At 42.8% G+C, this 25,648-nt stretch overlaps 1 protein-coding gene across 1 annotated transcript in view; it reads right to left on the reverse strand.

Annotated features, from left to right (window-relative positions):
• Positions 1–3,694: 3,694 nt before the first annotated feature.
• Positions 3,695–25,648, reverse strand: part of LOC5568762 — a 77,275-nt gene continuing 55,321 nt past the window's right edge. Inside the window, exons 6-9 of the mRNA XM_021839572.1 lie at positions 14,656–14,957; positions 14,121–14,594; positions 13,899–14,059; positions 3,695–5,143 (exon numbers count right to left, since the gene is read on the reverse strand). Coding sequence (XP_021695264.1) covers positions 4,440–5,143; positions 13,899–14,059; positions 14,121–14,594; positions 14,656–14,957 — 1,641 coding nt within the window. The 3' untranslated portion in view covers positions 3,695–4,439. The remainder of the gene's footprint in view (positions 5,144–13,898; positions 14,060–14,120; positions 14,595–14,655; positions 14,958–25,648) is intronic.

A 25,648-nucleotide genomic window follows, 5' to 3' on the forward strand; every position in this document is an offset into this window, starting at 1 on the left:
AAACAGGGTGAAATAATTAATCGAATTTCAGAATAAGTTTCAACTTGTTAAAACCACAGACAAACAGACGTAACAGCTAGAACAATTATCAATTCAAAACTTAGTCACGAGAATATTTACGTCCAATGCTAAAAATATTTCATTTGGCCAACCGTGAACTAGGTGGCGGTAGTGAGCAAACGTCAAACTCGAACAAAAGTGAGGCGAGCGCCACAAGTGGCCCGTCGGCCAACTACCAAATATTAAAATTGGGCGCTATTCTGCTGTACGATGAAAATAATTTAGTGTTACGTCTATTTGTCTGTGTTAAAACTTTAATTTAATTGTTCATCTAACTATACTAAAATTCATTTATTTCATATATTATATTTTTTATAGAATTAATATTTTAATTTTTGTCGTATTTTTTCTATCTATTAGGCATTATAGAAATATAAAATATATTTCAATCATTTGTATGTTAAATGTGCTCTTTTTGTTTTTCAAAATAATCCTATATCAGAAGACTGATTCAAAATATTTTCTAAACATAATTGAATAATTGTATTGAAAAAGCATCAGTTATGATTGTATCCAGCATGTTTTTATATATTAGTAAGTAAGTGACGAATTCGCGGCGAAAAGTCACTCAAATAGAGATAAATAATTTTTAGATACTTTGTCCATTTTACGAAAATTTGACTTTGGTCTGACCTTTTTTGTAAGGTTTATTTGTTTCTGAACAATGTGTTTATTAATCGTTATTTTGGCCTGCTTTGGATTAACTGCTCGGATGATATATCTTTGTTGTATTAGGATTTTATAAAATACCTATACAGCTTTTAATCATGTGCATGTTAAGCATGGAAACAGCTGAAGTGCGAAGCAACCAAAACGTTAGTTCGTTTCCTATACATCTGCTCATACAAATATATTTGTTTGGTGGAATATTGGCTCTTTAATAGAAGAAAAAATGACTTGTTCAACTTATTAGTAAAACAATCTTGACAAGTCGACAGAGATTCTTTGTAAAAGTTTAATAAGTGTTGATTATTATTATTATTATTATTTATTCCAATGAAAAATGTTGAACATTGCCTTAAATTTGGATCCAAATAGCATCTTCTCAGCTCTTTGTAGGGCTTTTTTCAGCTGTCACCATTATTCAACAATAATTAAATATGTATGTTTATATGAGACTCTGGACTGTTAGTTGGGTAACCACTTTCATGTAATTATTTTTATGATTAGTAACTATTTCCGATATCAATAACGTCGCAGATAATGATCACTACATTTAGAAAATTTAAATTATGATATTTTTAATTCAATGTGATTCGAACCTTACCTTCGATGATCCATAGTCGCCTACATGTCTTAGATTTGACTTTTTTTTCCTGGAAACTATCTTGAATTTATTTATTTATTTATTTAGTGAAGCAGGGAAAAACCCCAAGAAAAAAAAAAACCGGGGAAAAACATTTGAAAATAAAATAAAAAAGACATAATATGTTTTGCTTGAATAAAAGCATACTCATATACTGTTATTCACCTTGTTTATAAGTTTCACTAATCATGCTGGTCAACATTTTAAGTATTAGACACTGAAACTTTTGTACGATTTGTTGTTAATCAAATGTTCAATATTCTACTAAAATGTTGGCTACAACCTATAGAAGCTTTTAATCAGTCAATTGTTAAACTTCTTATGTGTTGTAGAACAAAAGCTACTATATTTGCATTTTTGGAGGTTTAATCAGCTCTTACTCAAAACAAAAACTTCAAGTGGAATAACAGCTTTTTTATAAGCAGAAATTAATTTTATACAATCAATGATTCAACTAAAAATTTGTTCAGCAATGGTTGCTGCTATGCAGCTTGTATTAAACACGTAAGTATCTTTAATGCTACCAATTGTTCCTTGGGGTCGACTTTTTTTATAATTTCTTTCAATATATTTTTACTGCGATACAAAAATGCAACACTAGTTTTAAGTTTCGTATTTATTTTCCCTCCTAATCCATGGATCGCATCACCGACCAAAGGTGACTCCCAGATCTTTTTCCTCCCTCACTAAACACACCTGTCCCGTGATGATTGTGGAGATGCAGAGGTATTCTCGGTCTTTAGAAGCAACGATCATTACACAATAACGTTCCTTACCCTTCCCAACTGACTGTAAGGACATGGCTGGCGCCGTTATTGATCAATAATATGAGAGCTGCTAAAATTGCACTTCGAGAATATGCGGAAAGTCCCATCCCTTATTCATTTGGATCGAAGTGCAATTCTTACCGGTTCGGATCAATCACGGAGTAGCAAAGTAGCAACCATTGACATGTCAGTCTATGCTATGCTACACTGAGCCAATTAATCCGATTATATTTATCTGGAAAATCATATACACGCATCAGAATTCATATTTGATAGGTTTTATTAACACCCAATAAAGACTATATGAATGTCTCAAAATGTCTTTAAACAACGAGGTTTAAATAATAACCATATGGAAGCCGTTTGAATTTCACATATAACTTATTGGATATCGTTTACCCATTCGGTAATTGAAAAATCAGATACATGTTATATGATTTTATATTGTGAAAAAAATCTGTTTATATTTAGTACTACGATGGCGGCCACTGCATACAATTTTGTAGCAGATTTTGGTTTAACGACGAGCTTTTGCAAATTTGTAACGGTAAGCTGGTACATATAAACTTTTCAATAATTATATAGTTTTATGTACATATTTCAGAATGTGAAACCATTATTTGCGAGCATTTACCTTGCCCGCTGAAGAAATTCGCTGCTAATTCTATACAACTGAGAACTTTCTTAAGTTCTGTTTGACGATATCTAGGTGAGATGTTTTATTCGGCAGTTAGTTTTGTGCTTAAATTTTGTTAACATAGTTCCATTGTTTTAGATTTTTGTACCGACCATCCTACAACAAAAATTACTTTGCTGCAGGTTCCAGTAGTAACTATGAGATGGTTAGGTAGTGGATTCGAATACCCGGATGATGAAAGATTTGAAGACTGGGGAAGTACTTGTTCCCTCTCAAAGCATGTCAAAAAAGAAATCATTTACGTGGATTCTAATACGTTATGTTGAATAAATAATTTTAAAATGTACTACTCTAGCGTACTTTTATTTTTGAGATTTTTTTTCAAATAATCATGTAGTAAATGCCATTTAAACATTATTTCAGTTTTATTAAAGAACCAATTATTATCTATATTTATTTTGGATGAAATGTATATGATTCTGTCTATAACACCAACTTCCATTGGATTCCATATCCATCGTCTTTATGGTTAAAAGGTATGTGATTTTCATAATGAACGCTATCTATACAATTTCTAAATAAGAGCTATATGAAAAGCATTATGGAAAAAAGCTATATGTTTTTGGTAATGACTTGAACATGATTACTTCTCAGAGTGTAGGGAAGTCAAGGAAATTTCCATTACGAAAAGATCCTGGACCGACCGGAATTCGAACCTAGACACCTTCAGCATGGCTTTGCTTTGTAGCCGCGGACTCTAACCACTCAGCTAAGGAAGGCCCCATGGGAGGGGACCCACAATTTGATTTAAAATCGAATGAACGGTGTGGAGTAAAATCGAGTTTTTGAATGCATATTTTGGACATTTGGACCGATGAGCCTGTTATTGGATTTTCGGATTTTGCAAAATAAAGTGATTATTTGTTTTATGGACATTATGATTACTATCATTTTATTTTCTTGCCAATGTCTTACTTAACGGATGATCCTTGCTTTGCTGGTAAAGCTATTTAGCGTTTTAAGGACATCAGCTATGAAAAGATCATATGGATAACATATAGACCCGGGAGTGCAACAGTTCCCGCCGCACATGAATGTCAAGGAATGTCTGTATTCAGTGACTCAATATCATTAGGTATAGGCAATAAACATCTTATTATCTAAAGTTCCGTACGCGTGTATCAATAGATTAACAGTTTATGGCACATTTCGTTTTTTGTCTGTAAAACATACAATAAGGAATAAATAACTTAGAAACGCTAAACCGACCCGCTTCAGGCTGATCTTCGAAACAACATATCTGGTATTCGAGTACCTATACATAAATGAGATCATTGCTTGGAATAAGCAAACAAACATTTCATTACATGAAATAAATAAACATAAAATGTCGGGAAACTTTGGAAACACTTCGTTAAGCCCTGCTTATATCTGTTTGTCTTAGCACCTAACTATACGGTTCAATATTGATATCAAATATTCGGTTGATTTGCTCTGTGTATGGTTTGGTTTGGTACTACTTTGGTTCCATTTGCGCATAAGATCACTTTCTGCTATGGTTATTGTATTGTTGTTCTGGCTATTTGGTTTTGCTCTTATAGGGTAAAAAAACTCAACAAATTAAATATCTCTAAAACAAATGAAAAATTTGCTATCGTGTTGTCTTAAGTTAAACAGTCGAGGTTACAGTTACTGCCGGTACATCCGATTCATTTTGCGGCTTTATGGGGAAATCCACCTCATCCCTTCCACTGACCTTATTATCAATCTTTGGATCGCTTTGGAATCGCCCGATCGGAATGACCGTTGCTTGCGTTGGGGTCCTTGGCAACGTGTTGCCCACCGTTTGCAAATCATTGTCCACGCTTGAAAACCGGAAAGCAATGTCCTTCGATTGTTTCTTATCAACGATGTTGTTAATCTCCAGATTTAGGTTGACACTGTTCTTGTTCATGTCTAGATAGGATACGGGGCGAGGTTGCCTGCTGGGAGAATCGTATTCCCCGTTGCCAGTCACCACGGAAAACGAAGTTTCGTCCATCTCTTTGGAGAACAGGTTCGGATGGCTGGACGAGTTGATGTAGATGGTGGGAGTCGAGGACGGCGGATAGACGCCATTGTGGATCTTCCGGGGCCGCAGCCGAACGTCGTTTTCGTAGCGCAACTTCTGCTCGATGGTTGCCGTTTCGATCAGCGGACGAGGTGTGTCGTAACTTTGGAGGATGAGAGATTTCTTGTCCGATATGGGGGAGAGATAGCGGATGTTTTCCAGGGTACTGCTGTCGGTGGCAGGCTCGTACTGAGGGGTCGTCCACAGGCTTTCGAGACGGGCCTGTTCCTCTTTGACGCAGGACACTTTGGAGCAATCAGTTTCTGGAAAGGAAGGAACGGAAGCTTATGAAATGTCTTCATCAAGCAGCAATATGATAATAATATAACACTATCAAACCTTGTGTGGATCACAAAGTGATTTGAAACAATAATTTAAAAATATATAATGAAATTGGGAAATTAAATCATAAAATATATAGGTATATAATATTAATACTCATTCTACGTCACTAATCCGAATAATGAAAATAGTCTATTGTTCGGTAAAATGTATTTAAAATTTCATCACTGATTTTTCCTTCTCTTGATCATTGGCTATTCTTTCAAGCTTTTCACCTAGAATTCTTTTGGCGCCTTGAGCATCTAAAGGGCCAGCTGAAAACGTGGGCCTAGTGTTATAGAATCAGTATTCGGGAAGGTATTCTGGAATTCTATAGTAAAATTGTCTAGTTATATTTTTTTCTTACTTTCTTCTTCTTCTTGGCATTAACGTCCCCACTGGGACAGAGCCTACTTCTCAGCTTAGTGTTCTTATGAGCACTTCCACAGTTATTAACTGAGAGCTTAAAGTTGCCATTTTCGCATTCGTATATCGTGTGGCAGGTACGATTATACTCTATGCCCAGTGGAGTCAAGGAAATTTCCATCACGAAAAGATCCTGGACCGACCGGGAATCGAACCCAGACACCTTCAGCATGGCTTTGCTTTGTAACCGCGGACTCTAACCACTCGGCTAAGGAAGGCCCCTTTTTTACTTTAAATCTTTTAAAATCGGCAGACAATTATATTAGGAGGCTACATTTTCTCCTCAAATACCGTTTGATATCCGGCCAAATATGGGGTACATCACTAGTTATTTGAGATTATAAAACATATATGTTCATTTTGAGGTACGGTTTTGTTTGACGATGATTCCAAAGTATTCCAGTATTATTTTTTTTTAACAAAAATTGAATAGAGATTTGTTGAGCATTTCCAATTTAAAAAATCTTGTTCAGAGCCAATAAAGTTATTTATCGCTTCATTGCGAGCTAATTCATTGTCATCATTAAAAGAATGGCAGGTATACAAAATTAACATTGTTAACCGAATTCAGTTCCCTTTTGCTGGATGAGCAGAGTTTGCTGACAGCCGTTCTTTACCCGTTCATAGCTATTTTTCTATAGTGCATGAAGCCTCTGTTCATCGTTTTGCACCACTGCTGGCGAGTCCAACTGCTTACTCACCGGCGGAAAAGTAGAAACAGCAAAAGAGGAAGTAAAGCTAGAAACTAAAAAGAAAAAATGAACATGCTCAGTTCTTTCTAATCTCAACAGCCTAATAAATCGAGATTACCTTCTCTCTTACCTTACCAGTTTCACTCCGCAATTCACCGCAGAGACTGTAGACACCCAAAAGATTACTGACCAATCCCCAACTGAACAACCATTAAATGAACAAGAAACGAACAACACGATGACAACAGGGGTCATGGACAGCCGGGCCCCGTTAGTGTGGACGATACACCCCTACCGGAACTAACGGACAACCCTCGACATCGGCCTAGGTGAACAGGGAGCACGGAGAAGTGAACTTCCACCTGACACAGTTCTTGTCAAGTCACGGCTGCTTCAAGCTGTATCTGCATCGGTTCAGCCATGCGTGTTCACCATTCAGTCCTGAGTGTATGGAAATTGAAGAACATATTGTCTTCAACTGCCCGAGGTTCAACATAGAACGAAACATGGTGGCGACTGCTTTTGGCGTAGAAGGTGTGGTCCACGGAATGATAGGCGATCCCGATCTTTGGAATATGATGACCAACATGGTGGTGCAAATAATGTCTGACTTACAGCGCAACTGGCGAGAAGAGCAGCGAAACGTGACGCAAAGAGCAGCGCTTGACGTCGGGACGTCGGGGCGCTGATGAACCGAAAGCCAAGCTCCCACCGGAATTGTCGGACTAACCTCGGCACTCGATAAGTCAGTGATGAGAGGAGACCATCGGGCGCGATCGAAGTAGGCTAGATCCTCCGCCGGGGACTAGCTGAGTAGATCGCGAAACAGCACCGGCAAATGATCGTCGGGGCGCGTGTGAACAGGAAGTTTCCTTCCACCGGAATCGCAGGACCGACCTCGGGGGGCTATTTTGAGTAGTGCGAGCGTATCACCGGCTCGAGTCGTCGGAGCGCCAGTGAACCGGAAGCCATCCTCCAACCGGAATCTCAGGGCCGACTTCGACACTCTACCGGCCAACAACGGAGTATGAACAACGCGTAACGTTACCGGTTTCGGGAGATATTCCTCCGTCGATGTACTCTCCATCGGAGTAGGCTATTACGACGAACCACCGGCTTTGGGTCGTCGGAGCGCTTGCGAACCGGAATCGCACGACCGACCTCGGCATCCAACCGGTCCGCCCGTAGAGCATGACGAGCAGAAAAATGGAGTCAAGCACACCAACAAAACACAGCAGCATCCATCGAAAAATTCTCACATGGCCCTGGCGTGTGGTCGGCCCCAAAATGTGAGTGACGTTGAAGAGACAAATTACAGCCAGATCGAATAGAGCAAGAGGTGACGCAAAGGCGTAGAGGCATCAACAAGCTCTCTGCCTCCTGAAGTAATACCATGAGGTAGTTCCAGGAGGACATCGGACTTGTAGCCCAAGCCAAAGAAAAGTGGCGTGATACAGAGTTGTTTCCCCCTTTTTTTCTCTGTTACTGCACTCGAGACGTGCATTCGCAGTAGACCGTTGAGTAATAGACCGTTAAGTGAGAACCACAGAGCCTAAACCCAATGTGCTCCCCAGATAGCCGGGTTAGGTGAAGTTTCTAGCTTTGCTAGAAGTGCGAAAATTCTACATAAAAAAACACCAATCAGACGGCAAAGATCAAGGCGCCAAATCCTCCGAAAAACAACGACGGATGAAAGAATCCGATCCAAGATCCATCCAAGAGGATCGTGTCGCAATTACACGCCATCTACAACTTCGGGAGCAACGAAAGTCCAGAACCTCACTAATCGAATAACGAATCTCTTCTTTGCACATCTGGACCTGCACTTGGTGGAGCTCTGTCGGGGTCCGCACCTGGCCCGTTTTTCGCTTAGCTTAGCTTAGCTTAGACTGACTACACATATCAATGGTTGCTATTCCGTGATTGACCGAAGTCAGTGAAAATGCACAAAGAATCAACTAGAAGTTCGGCTGGGATTGGCCATAATCTTCTTCAGTGTGCATAATTCAGTGCCTCTATTTATACAGGGTCAATAACGGCGCCGGCCACGTCCTTGCAGTCAGGTGGGATTGGAGGAAGGAATGTTAGTGTGTAACCTTTGCTATATGGAGACCGTGTTTACCTCTGCATCTCCACAAAGGTTACTGGGAGGGATGTTTGTTAATGGGGAGGATCGTTGGGTCACAGGATTCACTTTGATAAGCGATTAGACCATGATAAATTATTTGACGCGAGCTAAGGATCGAACACTACCAACCTGCTTCGCGAACCGCGCCACTAATAAATCATGCCACGCGAGCGACGCGCGACACGATTGATCCTGCTCACATCACCCGCCCCCGCAGGAGCAAGTGACGCGAGCAAAGGATCAAACACTACTAACCTGCTTCGCGAACCGCGCCACTAATAAATCATGCCACGCGAGCGACGCGCGACACGATTGATCCTGCTCACATCACCCGCCCCCGCAGGAGCAAGCGACGCGAGCAAAGGATCAAACACAACTAACCTGCTTCGCGATCCGCGACACTAATAGATCATGCCACGCGAGCGACGCGCGACACGATTGATCCTGCTCACATCACCCGCCCCCGCGAGAGCAAGCGACGCGAGCAAAGGATCAAACACAACTAACCTGCTTCGCGATCCGCGACACTAATAAATCATGCCACGCGAGCGACGCACGACACGATTGATCCTGCTCACATCACCCGCCCCCGCAGGAGCAAGCGACGCGAGCAAAGGATCAAACACAACTAACCTGCTTCGCGAACCGCGCCACTAATAGATCATGCCACGCGAGCGACGCGCGACACGATTGATCCTGCTCACATCACCCGCCCCCGCGAGAGCAAGCGACGCGAGCAAAGGATCAAACACAACTAACCTGCTTCGCGATCCGCGACACTAATAGATCATGCCACGCGAGCGACGCGCGACACGATTGATCCTGCTCACATCACCCGCCCCCGCGAGAGCAAGCGACGCGAGCAAAGGATCAAACACAACTAACCTGCTTCGCGATCCGCGACACTAATAAATCATGCCACGCGAGCGACGCGCGACACGATTGATCCTGCTCACATCACCCGCCCCCGCGAGAGCAAGCGACGAGAGCAAAGGATCAAACACAACTAACCTGCTTCGCGATCCGCGATACTAATAGATCATGCCACGCGAGCGACGCGCGACACGATTGATCCTGCTCACATCACCCGCCCCCGCGAGAGCAAGCGACGCGAGCAAAGGATCAAACACAACTAACCTGCTTCGCGATCCGCGACACTAATAGATCATGCCACGCGAGCGACGCGCGACACGATTGATCCTGCTCACATCACCCGCCCCCGCGAGAGCAAGCGACGCGAGCAAAGGATCAAACACAACTAACCTGCTTCGCGAACCGCGCCACTAATAGATCATGCCACGCGAGCGACGCGCGACACGATTGATCCTGCTCACATCACCCGCCCCCGCGAGAGCAAGCGACGCGAGCAAAGGATCAAACACAACTAACCTGCTTCGCGAACCGCGCCACTAATAGATCATGCCACGCGAGCGACGCGCGACACGATTGATCCTGCTCACATCACCCGCCCCCGCGAGAGCAAGCGACGCGAGCAAAGGATCAAACACAACTAACCTGCTTCGCGATCCGCGCCACTAATAGATCATGCCACGCGAGCGACGCGCGACACGATTGATCCTGCTCACATCACCCGCCCCCGCAGGAGCAAGCGACGCGAGCAAAGGATCAAACACTACTAACCTGCTTCGCGACGCGCGACACGATTGATCCTGCTCACATCACCCGCCCCCGCAGGAGCAAGCGACGCGAGCAAAGGATCAAACACAACTAACCTGCTTCGCGAACCGCGCCACTAATAGATCATGCCACGCGAGCGACGCGCGACACGATTGATCCTGCTCACATCACCCGCCCCCGCAGGAGCAAGCGACGCGAGCAAAGGATCAAACACAACTAACCTGCTTCGCGAACCGCGCCACTAATAGATCATGCCACGCGAGCGACGCGCGACACGATTGATCCTGCTCACATCACCCGCCCCCGCGAGAGCAAGCGACGCGAGCAAAGGATCAAACACAACTAACCTGCTTCGCGATCCGCGACACTAATAGATCATGCCACGCGAGCGACGCGCGACACGATTGATCCTGCTCACATCACCCGCCCCCGCGAGAGCAAGCGACGCGAGCAAAGGATCAAACACAACTAACCTGCTTCGCGAACCGCGCCACTAATAGATCATGCCACGCGAGCGACGCGCGACACGATTGATCCTGCTCACATCACCCGCCCCCGCGAGAGCAAGCGACGCGAGCAAAGGATCAAACACAACTAACCTGCTTCGCGAACCGCGCCACTAATAGATCATGCCACGCGAGCGACGCGCGACACGATTGATCCTGCTCACATCACCCGCCCCCGCGAGAGCAAGCGACGCGAGCAAAGGATCAAACACAACTAACCTGCTTCGCGATCCGCGCCACTAATAGATCATGCCACGCGAGCGACGCGCGACACGATTGATCCTGCTCACATCACCCGCCCCCGCAGGAGCAAGCGACGCGAGCAAAGGATCAAACACAACTAACCTGCTTCGCGAACCGCGCCACTAATAGATCATGCCACGCGAGCGACGCGCGACACGATTGATCCTGCTCACATCACCCGCCCCCGCAGGAGCAAGCGACGCGAGCAAAGGATCAAACACAACTAACCTGCTTCGCGAACCGCGCCACTAATAGATCATGGTTTGGTTGGTTTGGTTTGACTTTATTAACGAGATTTTTAGCCCTGGGCTAGTTCATCTCGGGACCAACGGCTTTACTTTCCTTCCGAAGGAAGTCGTCACTATAACTTTTTACGTCATAAGTAACTATGTCGGGGATGGGATTCGATCCCAGGTCCTCGGCGTGAGGGGCGAGTGTTCTAACCACTACACCAGGTCCGTCCCCACTAATAGATCATGCCACGCGAGCGACGCGCGACACGATTGATCCTGCTCACATCACCCGCCCCCGCGAGAGCAAGCGACGCGAGCAAAGGATCAAACACAACTCTCCGCACCTGGCCCGTTTTTCGCCCCAGAAAGTCCAGAAATGGCAACATCTCGACGCACTAATTGTATATCAGAACAAAGTATCACTGTTGGGTGTCCTACTCTTCCCTGGCTCCCTCGGCCTAGAGGCTACGAATTCCCACCTATATGACATTTTGCATCGCTCCCGCTATGGCCCTCGAGCCTCGATAGTACCCAGATGCTCAACAAATCCTGGTGATGAGAAGTTACGAAATCCCAGCTCAACGAATTCTACTCTTCTGTAAAAAAAAAACCTGCAAAGCCATCACACCGAAATCCCATCACTGCCGCAACCCTATCACCTCCGCCTGTTGCGGGTCCCACGCCACGGGACTTGCGTTCGATAGGGATCTGATAGGCCGTGTGTCACCGCCATCGCAGACAACCAGTAGAAGGATCGTCGCTATACAGTGGAACATCAATAGGTTTTCCATAATCTCCCTGGCCTGAAGTTACTCGTTCACGATCTGAGACCTACGGTACGCGCCTTGCAAGGTATCCACCGAGCTACTTCAACGGTAATGCCTACAAATGGAACCAAGCTTTACCGCTCTGTATCTGTAGGAATATCCGCCGAAATATCAACCGACGAGATTCATGTAAGCACCGAATTGCCAATAATAGCAGCTCGTTTATCATGGCCCTTTCTTATATCGGTCGTGTCTTTTTACCTTCCAAACGGTAAATTGACGAACTTTAAAAAGCGATTAGAGGAGATAATTAAAACAATTCCGGAACTAATGCCAATGGTCACCACCGTGACTTGGGTAGTAGTAAAAACTGTCCCCGCAGCTCAAATATCCTGAACAGCGTTAACAAACATCAGCTTCTTCGTCTCAACGACGGTTCCCCTACTTTCATGCGTGGGAACACAAAGTCTGCAATCGATATTTCACTGGTTTCTTCGCGCTACGCGGCCACAGAGATCTACCACTAGATTCCGCCTTGCGGTAAACGTCATCTTCTCGAAAGTATCAACAGAAAATTGACTAATGACAATCTTCCAGCAATGGAAACATGGGTTAGTAGACCCAAATCCAAAAAGGTACGGGACCAACAAACATTGTGAATAATTTCCGGCCAAACACCTTAACCAGCGGCTTAGGGGCGATCCATTAACTACGTAAGACAATTTTCGGGGGTTTTCAACCCCCCTCCCCCCATGGTAAGATTTTTTGTATGAAAATTTGAATTAAGTTGTATGGCGCGTAAGAAATCTCAAACCCCCCCTCCCCCCATAAACCCTTACATAATTAATGGACAGCCCCTTAGCAAAAATAATGGAGAGGATGATGAATCGTCGGCTCACCAGATTTCTCGAATCTGGCCGAAAGCAGCATGCGGTTCTTCCTGGATTCGGTACAAGCTACAAACAGCCGTAACTGCCGTCGTTAAGTGGGCGACATGAAACGGTTTTGATATAGCAGCCGAGAAATGTGCTAGATTGCATATCTGTGGGTCCAATCACCTACCACCAAGAAGACCAGTGACAATCAATGGACAGCAAATCCAATGCGAATGGTCATTAAAATATTGGGTGTGACCTTAGATAGGAAGCTAACCTTCCAAAAACATCTTAAAAATATAAACGACAGCTGTACAAACAGACTGAACCTTATCATGGCTATATCTGGGCAAAGAACATGCAGTGATCGTACCACTAGATTCCGTGTCGCTGATGCTATTATCGTAAGCAGGATTCTGTATCGAAATCACCAATCGGACTTTCGTCGCCCTGGGCTCCACCGCGTTGGGCCAAGAAGCTGGTTGGCAAAAGTTCCTACTATCGACAATCATATTACACAAAAAATCAGAAGAGGTCACTAACATGCGGACGTCAAGATTCCTTTTCCCTTTTTCTATCAATATGAAATGAACCAGCCTAGGGCTGAAAGTCTCAATAATAAAGAAAGAAAAAAAATCCTGGCGAAGATGATTCTTTAAAGCAATTGTGTGAGAAATGTTTATAAAATCCTGGTAATATAGTAGTTTTCCCTGGTTTCTCTTTGTTCATTTTCTTCAGACACGTGGTTTCTAAAGTTCTTACTTTTTAGGCACACTAAAACGCTACCAGCACTGTCTCTGCAAGATCTATGGTGGATTTTTAGAAAAATTTATCAAGATGATTTTTGGTTAGATCTTCTATTGAAATCCTCATTTTTAATGAACTTAAAGAAGTTTCTTATTTCTCAATCATTTAATCCATAACTAGATGAACGCATGAGAAAATCTATGATTTTTATACTACGTTAAGCTTTATTTTTATATTTTTGTAGCCCTTTTCCCTTGGCTACCCTCAAGAATGGTGAGTGAAAAGTAACACGCTATAAGCCTAGTAATTTTAGGGTCTGTCTCAATTGCGTTATTAAAATTAGTCCGAACTTAAATTTGACAATTCGGAAATTTTTTATGTTAATTGACTGAATTTATGTTCGATTGGAAGAATCAAAGATACAAGATAAAAACACACTCACCGTCACTATTTTCGCAGTACACCGGATTCGAGATAGAATTCTGTTCCATATCGATATACTTAGCGGTACGTCCCAGCAGCTGTTCAAACTGGCCAGCCAAATATTTGAACGTAGGTCGTAGCTTCGGATCGTCCGTCCAACAAGAACGAACAATGCTATATCTGTAAGGACAGGACATCGTTAAATTAGGAAATTTTTCATTACACTGTGAACTAAACTTACATTTCTTCGGAACAATTTTTCGGACACTCCATTCGGTAGCCTTGCTTCAGCAGCGTGTACAAATTCTGTGGCGGAATACCAGGATACGGTGACGCACCCAAGGTGATCAGCTCCCAACACACGACTCCGAAGGCCCACACATCGCTCTTGGTGGTGTAGATATGGTCCGCCAGGGATTCCGGTGCCATCCACTTGACCGGCACGCGGTCCTTGCTCTTCTTCAGGTAGGCATCGTCCTCGTAAACGTCCCGGGTCAGTCCAAAGTCCGATATTTTGCACACTTTACCCTCCGCCAGAAGGACATTTCGTGCGGCTAGATCGCGGTGGACCAGTTTAATTTCGGTGAGATAGGCCATTCCTTTGCTGATCTGCCATGCGAACGACAGGATATCCTTGACCGTGATGGGCTCGATGGCGTTTTCGTAGTCAGTTGCATTCATCACTTCTAGCTTGCGACTCAAACGAAGGTAATTTCTGTAGTTTGGGAGAAATGGGTTTTAGTTTTAGGAAACAGCTAAAAGTCTATTAAACCTACTTCAACGATCCGTAAAGACAATACTCTATGATCAACAAGGGTGAATCGCCTTTAGTGCAGGCACCGAGTAAACGGATCACGTTAGGATGCGTTACTTCCTGTAGCAATTGGTACTCGGAGAGCAGAGCCAACAGCTCCACAGAGTTCGCGCCAGTTTTCAGCATCTTCACCGCAACGGTAGTGATTCCCGGCTTGTCCGGTAGATCAGTCGCATAGGCTTTCAGAACCTTGCCGAATTCTCCTTCGCCGAGGGTTATGTCCAGAATGAGATTGGAACGAGGAAACTCCCACTTTGAGTCAAACTGAAAATAAGAAATAACGTATTATACTCTTCCATTAACCCATTTGCGTAAGATTATTCTAGAACTAAGTATTTGGAACATTTGATTTCAGAACTATAAGCGTAACCAGTGGACAAAGCTCCAAACAGGCTCAATAAAATATGTCCTATAGAATCCAATGATTATTTCCGGTATCCAAAAACTTCTTTTAAGTATCGATATTCAATTCTACAAACGTAACCAAATATCTAACGGAGGCCAATGAATAAGGTTCATACTGAAGCAGACTCAAACAACGGCTGTCTAGAGTTATTACAGAACTCCGTTCTGTACAGGACTCAACAATAAGATTTACACTCATGCTGGTTCATACAATTATTTTACACCAGGTTTTGGTCCAGCTAAACTTTCAGGTAATTACTGGAGTAGAGGCATTCAGATCTACAAGCATAACACAAGGTTTATTAGGGAGGTTTACACCCAAAAAATAGCCCAATCAATTTTGTCCTACCCATTTATAAGTCCAAGGGTCATAAGCAAACTTAACCCCTCTTCCCACGTTTTATTTTTCATATGTTTTGGATTGGAAAAAATGCTCGAAAATGAATTTGATTGAATAAAATTTGTTGAAAATTGTCCAAATATGTCAAAACCGTAAAACATTTTTTTTTATTGTGGATCAATAGTTCATTTATTGTTTTTTAATAGTTATCTTATCAGGTATCAGAAGGCCGGCTCCAAAGGCACGTTCCCCACCAGTTGGGAGATTTGTGCCATCGCCATATTTGAGCCTATTTCATCATCTACCCGATGGGAGAGGAAAGGGAAGGGAAAGATGGGAGGAAATAGGAGTGGGGTCCCTTGAAGAGGGAAGATCGCATAAGCGAAATGAGAGCATGTAGCTCCATACCACAATGGGTTCGAACAGCGCCCTAAAAAGGGCACTGCAAAACGCATGAGCGTAAAGAGAGCCTATAGCTCATTACCACAGCGGGTTAAGAATAACAGGATGTCCTGAAGATTCAGGCTTCTGTATTCAGTTTCACTTAATAAGTGTTTACCAAGTAATTGGAATCGCATTTGCGCAAAAACTGGACAGTTACATATCAGGTGATACGAAGTTCCATAATCGGAGTCACAACTATCACACACAAATGAGTCAGCACGCTGAATATTTGCCATGTGATAGTTGAGTCGGCAGTGGCCTGTCAACGCTCTGACCAAGAGACTGCAATTCTGCTTTGACAGATTTGTTAAATACTTTGCCACCTTTGGAGATGGCTCAGTAATATACAATTTTGTTTGACGACACGACTCCAAACTATTCCAATATTGCTTGTGCTGAGTTGCCGCCCAAGAGTTTATCTGAAGCTTCACCCAGCACTTCGAAATTGGAATAGCCGGCTCAGGGCCAATGAAGTCATGCGATGCTCCATCGCGAGCTAGCTCATCAGCCAATTCATTTCCAGCGATGGAAGAATGGCCCGGTACCCATACAAGGTTTACAGAGTTGACTGAATTCAGTTCCTCAATTTGAGTTCGACATGCGATAACAAGCTTCGACCTTGAGTTGGCCGAAGCGAGAGCTTTTATAGCAGCCTGACTATCTGAACAGAAGTATATGACTTTACCCATTACGCGCTGTTGAAGTGCTGATTGCACTCCACACATAAGAGCAAATATTTCCGCCTGAAAAACGGTGCAGTTTCTACCAAGTGAGTAAAACTGATTCAGCCTTAGCTCACGAGAATATACTCCTGCACCAGCTCTACCTTCAAGAAGGGAGCCATCAGTGTAACATACTATATTGTTTGATATACTTCTTTCCAAATAGCCAGACGTCCACTCTTCCCGTGAAGGGAATTGTGTGGTAAATGTCCTGTAAGGAAAGTTACAAGCAATTGTGAGATCACTTGGAGCAAGGACAATTTTGTCCCAATTCACCAAAAGTGGAAACAACGAAGTGTGTGTAGATCTACGATTCACTGGATTTTTCTCCAGTAGATCCAGTACCCATAAACGGTAAGAGCAAGAAAGTGCTTCTTGTTTAAGATATATGTGTAGTGGCGCAACGTCGAAAAGGGCCTCGAGCGCTGCTGTGGGAGTTGTAGAGAACGCACCAGACATCGCCATCAAGCACATCCTTTGGAGATGGCCCAATTTTGATTGGATTGTTCTCACTTCGCCCTTTTGCCACCACACAAGACATCCATATGCCAATATTGGTCGAACAACTGTTGTGTAAATCCATTTGATATATTTGGGTTTGAGGCCCCAAGTTTTACCAAAGGTTCGCCGGCATTGACCGAAGGCCATACAAGCTTTTTTGACTCTGAAATCAATGTGAGCTGTCCATAAAAGTTTGGAATCTAGAATGACTCCGACATACTTTACTTGATCAGTCACATTAATCTCAGTGCCAAAAAGACGTAAAGGTCGAATTCCATCGCGGTTTCGTCTTTCCGAAAAAAGAACAATAGATGTTTTATTCGGGTTAACCGAAAGGCCATATTGGCGACACCAACTCTCGACTACCTGAAGAGCACTTTGCATCAGGTCGAATAGGGTGCTTATGCACATACCAACTATCAGAGTTAGATAGTCGTCGGCAAATCCATATGTTGGAAAACCGCAATTATTGAGTTGCCTCAATAGCGTATCTGCTACGAGATTCCACAAAAGTGGTGACAAGACTCCCCCTTGGGGGCATCCGCAAACACTCAATTTTCGAATCGCTGCTTGACGCAATGTCGAGAAGAGATGTCGGTTTTTGAGCATTTGATGAATCCAATTGGTAATCATTGTAGGTAGCCCATGGTTTCGTGCGGCTTCCAATATGGCATCGAAAGACACGTTATCAAAGGCACCCTCAATATCCAAGAAAACACCCAAGCACGATTGCTTCTGAGCGAATGCTTTCTCGATATCGTATACAACTTTGTGTAAAAGAGTCACAGTGGACTTTCCAGATTGGTAAGCATGTTGATTCACATGAAGAGGCATGTTTGCCAAATAAACATCACGGATGTGATGATCGATAATGCGTTCCAGACATTTCAGAAGAAAAGAGGTCAGACTGATTGGTCTAAAACTCTTCGCTTCCTCATACGACGCACGTCCTCCTTTTGGGATAAACTTTACAGTAATATCACGCCAGGATTTGGGAATGTACCCGGTAGCAAAACTGCTTACAAGTAGCTTTTTCAAAACATGTTTGATAGACTCAAATCCCTTTTGGAGCAGAACAGGATAAATCCCATCAGCTCCTGGAGATTTGAAAGGGGCAAAACTATTAAGTGCCCATTGAATCGATTCAGTAGTTACGATACTGCGAGCCGAGGCCAGAGACTCGTAACTACATGAAAAGACATTTGGTTCATCCGTAGATGCTATGTCCACACATCCGGGGAAGTGTGTATTGAATAAACATTCTAAAACTTCTTCATCGGAAGAAGTAAAGTCACCATTAGGTAAGCGAATTTCGTTCACTTGGAAATCCTTAGATTTTGCAAGGATTTTGTTCAGCCGACTGACTTCACTCAAACTGGAAACATTTGTACAAAGGTTTTTCCAGCCGGATCGTTCAGCAGAACGAAGAGCCTTCTTGTAAGCCTTGCGAGCTGACTTGAACGACTCTGATCCAGCTGAACGGCGTCTGTTCCAACTCCTTCTACATTGTTTCCTGAGTCTAGTCAGAACGGAATTCCACCATGGGGTCCCTCTTGTAGTCTTTACAGACCGCAGAGGACATGCTTCTTCAAAAGCTTCCATAATGTAGGATGTTGTAGTATCAACGGCATCATCCAGATCACTTGGATTTTCAATGGACGGAGAATATCCATGAAATTTGGTCGCAACCAATTCAATGTAGAGTTCCCAGTTTGTTGACCGGGGATTCCTAAAACGCAAAGTCTGCGCAGTTACATTTGAATGTTCAAAGAAGATGTAGCGATGATCAGATAATGATTCCTCATCGGATACATGCCAATTCGTCAACTCGTGACTGATTCTATTCGAGCAGAGCGTTATGTCTAACACTTCTTCTCTATTAGAAACCATGAAGGTTGGGCGATTGCCTATGTTAAGTAATCCAAGGTCTGTACTACTTAAGTATTCCATCAGACTGGAGCCTCTCAAATTGATATCCGAGCTGCCCCAGATGATGTGATGAGCATTGGCATCACTGCCCACAATCAGCGGAAGGCCTTTTGTTACGCAGTGTACGACAACTCGTTTGAAGTCATCCGTTGGGGATGGTTCATCATGTGGTAAATATACCGAACAATAGACGTATTTCCTGTTGAGGTCACCAACAGAAACATCGATTGTGACAGCACATACATCTCTGGTAGTTAACTCAGAGATGAGTGTAGCAACGATTGCTTTATTAACGAGCACGCATGCGCGGGGCATGGAGCGCGAGTTTGCCATTTCAAGCTTGCTAAAAGTAGCAAAAACTGGGTCCACAAGGTTACCTAGATAGAAGTTCACTCTACGAAAGTAGGGTTCTTGAACTAGCGCCACTTGGGCTGCACCATTTTGCATGAGTCTGCAAAGATTGATCGTTGCTGTTCTTTTATGCTGAAGATTGATCTGAGCTAACCTAACCGTAGCCACTACCCAAACTAGGCAGGATTAAGCTTTTTGCAATCTCAGCACGAAAAAGACCAGCAACGAAAAAACCAGATCGGTATCTATTTAAAGTCGCCAAAGGCGAAAGAGCACAGAATACACTGTGTAAAACGCATAATGCGAATCCATATAGGTGATAATTTAAATTAAATGTCAACATATTCATAATCCCACCCTTATTAAGCCTCAAGATAGAGACTGAAGAAGGGTAGCCGATTATCTCGGAGAAACACAAGGTCACCTGCACCATTGCTCCGGGTAGCACAGGAAGGACTCAATACTGTGGAGGGCGCCCTGGTACCCCACAGGCTCCGTTTGCGGTTAGGTTTTATTTAGACCCCCCTAACCATTCATTCTTAGGCACGGTACGCATCACACCATAAATTAGGGGTCACCTGTGAGGTGGACTTTTACCACCGGAACAGGCAATCCGTAGTGTTAATTCTTAGCCAGTTGAAACAACCGCTACCGACACTACACGGCTATCTAGGCTGCTCGGGAAAAGGAGGTTAATATTGATGATTAACTCCTGACGTGCCCAAGCAGCAGTGTATTGTGGATCAATAGTTCATTTATTGTTTTTTAATAGTTATCTTATTCCAAAACCTACAGTCAGTGACAAAAGTTAGTAACCAAGTGCTATGTTTCCATACAAAATGCCCAAGTTTGGGGATCTGTATCTCAGCTTCTGGTAGCCCGAATTTGCTGAAATTTGGACGACGAACTACAAATAACTTGAAGTTTTGTGTATATTGAGCTCACTAAATTTCAGTCAGTTTCCTAGGAGTTTCAGAGGGTTGGTTAAAGCAAAAAGTAAGTAATCGAAAGATTTTTCGATTTAATTAAAAAAACGGTAAGTTTTGGTAGGTTATTTCCTTCAGCAAAGTTGTTCACTTTCGGATGTTACACCACTTACAGCTCACCGTTTTTTAATTAAATCGAAAAATCACTCGGTTATTTGTAGTTTGTCATCCAAATTTCAGGTAAATCGTTCTACCAAAAGCTGAGATCAGGGATGGGAAATGTACTGTCGCAAACATTTACCACCTAGACATTCACATTTTTCTACACGACCATCAAAATCCAAAGCAAACCATGACCGTTCTAAACAAAAAATGTCACGGCTCTTCAAAGCTGTAATCTTCTTCTTCCTAACGATTTTTCAAACCCGAATGCGAAATGACTCGAGCACAGTGGTGACGCGATTTTCCGGTTTTCAGGGTTTTGCATTTTTGCTCGATAAAGGCAGCATGAAATTGAACTTGTTTATATGTATCGCAACGGAAAGAAAAGTCGGTAAAAGTGCTGAAAATATTATGAATTTTTCGAATGTTTGCATGATTTCCAACAATTTTTGATGAATACCTACACTAGATCCGCATGATTACCTTTGTCTTATAAAGTTCACGGATGAATGATTGATTTTTCAAAGTTTGTCATTTATCGATTCGATTTTTACTGATGGGGTGATATGAGCACCCCATTTTTGATTGCAAAATAATCTCATATAATCTAAAAATTCAATTATGTTGTTTTTACAGTTATTAGTATTTATAAACACTCCGTCCAAGAATATATATTTTTTTATGAAAATTCTAACAGTCAAACACCATCATTCTGAAATGATAAAATTTAAAAGAGTCATTCGGAGCAATACGGGCAGTTTTTTTTATCATCGTTTATTTATTTTTCTTTAAGTTTTGAACACTGACTTAAAACATGCCTATTTCAGATGAAATTTCAAGAATTTATGCAATTTTCAAGGGGTGCTCATTCCACCCCATTGGCCAAACCGCCCCGACTACCTTTATTCATCAATAGCTCATCATTTTCAACAACCGGATAATCAGTAATCTTCCAAATGTAATAAACAATGTTTAAACTCATGCCGGCTCTCTTACAATTGTGCTCTACCTAGTTTTGATATTAATTATGCTTCAAGGTTGTCCATAAACTATTTTAAATTAGCCTTCTGATCTACAAGCGTAACCAGCAATTTCTCGGAAGTTAACTGGTTATAACCTAAAATTGTGACCCATAACGCGGGTAGATCACCTTTTCGTGGTGCGTTATGGGGTAAAGATCTACCAGTGCACCCTAGTCCTGACTGATTCAAACGAAGAGAACAGGATATTATAGTAATTAAAGGAACATTTTTTAGTCCTTGTTACATTTCTAAACCTTGTTAAAAGTGACAAGACTCGATTTTCCCAGTTGCCGAGAATGATCTTGAGACAAGGAAAAAAATGAGTCGAATACAACAATTTGTTTTCTAATCTTTTATTTATTTAGTCCTCTAGTTTGAAGGAGTAAGGGCTAGGGTTCTGATGCATGGACAATATCGGTGTAATTTCTTGGCTTTATCAACGGATCCGATTTTGACTGATAAAGGAGCGCGCCTGTGGAGAGTGTACCCACCACATTCTTCAAAGGGTATAAATAGCGGAACCTTTCAATTAGAATCCTTTCCTGCGATCAAGTTAGGAATTACAACTGTAAGAAAACCGAATACTTTATCACTTCTCAATAGTGGTAAGGTAACACAACATGCACTAAACAAAGGACACGGGATATACTACAATAGATGGGTCACAGTGGTTTATGTTCCGAACAGAAAAAAAACCTATAATAGACCATTTCCGTCAGACCTTACCCCCTATTTTTATATTTTTCTTCGAAAGACGATTATTTTTAATGATTATTGACGCTTTCAGATCTAATTTATATGCACTCCTGATTTTATTGTAAATTTTTGAAAATTCGAGAATTCACCACATTTTGAGTAGTGCGGCACAGTTGTTTCAACCCTGTGGGTAAACGAAGTGGAGATTTTCCCACAACTTTCAATCTCACCCCTGCGCTGAGTGTTTGTAGATATGACGAAATGTCAATGTCATATCAAGCACACGAAACGACACGACGGACACGACAAAATGGAGAAATCTGAGGTCCGATGGGCAAGCCTCGTTGTAAATGAAGCCCATCCTTTACTATTGTACTTATAACAAAAACTTTTACCGGAAGACGACTGCTTATAGACCGTTTTAAGCTTAGCAAGTGATGGAATTCTCCTTGGAAGCATTTCTGCAACGCTGCGGAACGTTTTCTACAAGAGGGGCATATTGGCCGGTTTGTTTTGAAACGTCAAGAATTGGACCGTTTGCAGATAACGTCTTGTACTCGCTTTAGAAGCTACCTGGCAAGAGAAAGTTGCATGCAAAGCATGATTAACTAAGTAAATAACACTTTGACACCAAAAACTGTATATGTAATGGATTTGCCACTGCGATAGAGCAGTTTTTCCTTAGGGGGGCCTATACCTGTTTACCCTACCGTTTGATATCTGCTGCTTATGTCGTCAAGCTGTTCCGGAACCATATGACCAATGGATAATACATACTTCCCCATTTTACCACTCTCGTAGGTCTCCCCGAAAAATCTGCAAACGGTCCAATTCTTGACGTTTCAAAACAAACCGGCCAATATGCCCCTCTTGTAGAAAACGTTCCGCAGCGTTGCAGAAATGCTTCCAAGGAGAATTCCATCACTTGCTAAGCTTAAAACGGTCTATTAGCAGTCGTCTTCCGGTAAAAGTTTTTGTTATAAGTACAATAGTAAAGGATGGGCTTCATTTACAACGAAGCTTGCCCATCGGACCTCAGATTTCTCCATTTTGTCGTGTCGTCTCGTGTGCTTGATTTGACATTGACATTTCGTCATATCTACAAACACTCAGCGCAGGGGTTTTGAAAGTTGTGGGAAAATCTCCACTTTGTTTACCCACAGGGTTGAAACAACTGTGCCGCACTACTCAAAATGTGATAAATTCTCGAATTTTCAAAAATTTACAATAAAATCAGGAGTGCATATAAATTAGATCTGAAAGCGTCAATAATCATTAAAAATAATCGTCTTTCGAAGAAAAATATAAAAATAGGGGGTAAGGTCTGACGGAAATGGTCTATTGTCACGATGAGTCACGATAGAGCCCCTCGGGTATTTCAACCGGGCCCTTCGGGTGATGGGCCAGTGATTAGCCAAAAGGAGCTCATAAAAGGGCAAATTTTTGCATATCAAAGGTTATCGAAAAAAAAGTAAATATATATTTTTAATACAGATTGTAGTAATTACAAGAAGAATTGATATAAATCTATATTTATAGTGCATGTTTACTAAGCAAAAGGGGTAGCCAGGATGAAAACTGGAGAGTACAATTTTATAATAACATAAATTACGTTGGTGTCAATTTCCACCACATGTGTTCTCCAGTCGTGTAGAAAGAAAGGGCAACATAATGATTAATGTTAATAATGTAGGAAATAAGGAAAAACGGTATCTATCGACAAAACGAGTGATTTTTATAACTTTAGTTTTTTACCTATCCAAAATTGGAAAACTCCAACTGTGTTTTGATATGAATTATGAGTGTTGCCAAGAAAAACATTTATTTGAAAAAAATCTTTCATAAAAAAATGATGAGGTGCAAGTTATGAAGAACTTGAAACTATTGAGAACCAGAGCTACAGGTCCAAAGCCCTGATAAAGGTGGATGGTTCTGATGGCAATGACCGTGGTCATCATGTTAAGAACAAACGGACAATGCTGTATCGTGTCAGCACCGAGGAGGCAGCCCCTCTAGCACAATGTAGGTAGCGCAACCCTGGTTAGGTGCAACAGACCCGGCAAAGGACAGCGATTGGAAAGTTGGATCTTGGAACGTGAGAACTTTGAATGAACCCGCGCGTGTTGGGCTCCTGGCTCGTGAACTGCGGAATGTCGGCGTGAACGTGGCAGCTATCCAGGTAATACGCTGGCCGAGAACCGAAGAACGTGAATTCCGAGCGGTGGACCCCATCGTCAACACTTCATTCAAGTACCACATCTACCACAGCGGTGGCGACAGAGCAGAACGTGGAGTTGGCTTTATAGTGATTGGGAAGCAGATGAAGCGAATTATTCAGGGGAAACCGGTAAGCGACCATATCTGCGTGTTGAGAATGAAGGACAAGTTCTTCAACTACAGCCTGATCAGTATATATGCGCCAACAAACGATAAGCCCGATGACATGAAGAGTTCTATGACAGCCTGGATACGATCTACGGAGAGTGCCCAAAACAAGATGTCAAGATAGTCATCGGCGACTCAAACGCGCAGATAGGGAAAGAAGATTTCTTCTTCTCGGAGAGCCTCCATTCCGTTACCAATGATAATGGCTTGCGGCTAGTAACCTTCACTGCTGCTAGAGGGATGGCAGAGGGATCAGCAGTACCTACTTCGCACGAAAGAATATCCGCAAACACACCTGGCGACACTCGAGTGGCGATGCCTGCTCCCAAATAGACCACGTGCTGGTTGATGGGCGACATTTCTCAGATGTCATGGATGTCAGGATCTTCCGAGGCATTAATATCGACTCGGATCATTATCTAAAATTCCAGCTAGATTATCCAGCATCACGAGTTCCAGAACAAACGGAACGCTGCGCTTCAATATACAACGCTTGTCGACTGATGGTGTACCGCTATCAGCTAGACGAGCAGTTGGGAAGAATCAACGTTGCTGGAGAAGTCGACAGCCTGTGGTACCCTATCCACGAAGCTGTGACAACAACGGCGCGGGAAATGATTGGCACTGGTCAACGACGAAGACGAAACGACTTAGTGCCAGAGAGTGACAGACATGAAGAATGTCGCCAGAAGCCGTATGCTTGTGACCGGTACCCGACAGAACAGAAAGCGGTACAGTGCAGCGAGAGCCGAAGAAAAACGAATCCACCGCAGAAATAAAAGGCAGCGCGAAGAAATTGTGGTAGCTGAAGCTCAAGAAAGCATGAACCGGAATAATATGCGGAGAGCAGCTTCATCAGTCGATCCACCGAGTACTTCTGAAGGTATGGGAGGACGAAGAATTTCCCACCGGCTGGTTGGATGGCCTATCTACAAGAAAGGGCACAGACTAGAGTGTGCCAAATACAGAGAAATTACCCCGCTGAATTCGGCGTACAAAATTCTGTCGCGCATCCTGTAGACTGAGACCGCTCGAGGAGTTCTTCATCGGTGAATACCAAGCTGGTTTTCGT

The sequence above is a fragment of the Aedes aegypti genome, chromosome 2, assembly GCF_002204515.2.
Source record: "Aedes aegypti strain LVP_AGWG chromosome 2, AaegL5.0 Primary Assembly, whole genome shotgun sequence".
NCBI lineage: Eukaryota > Metazoa > Arthropoda > Insecta > Diptera > Culicidae > Aedes > Aedes aegypti.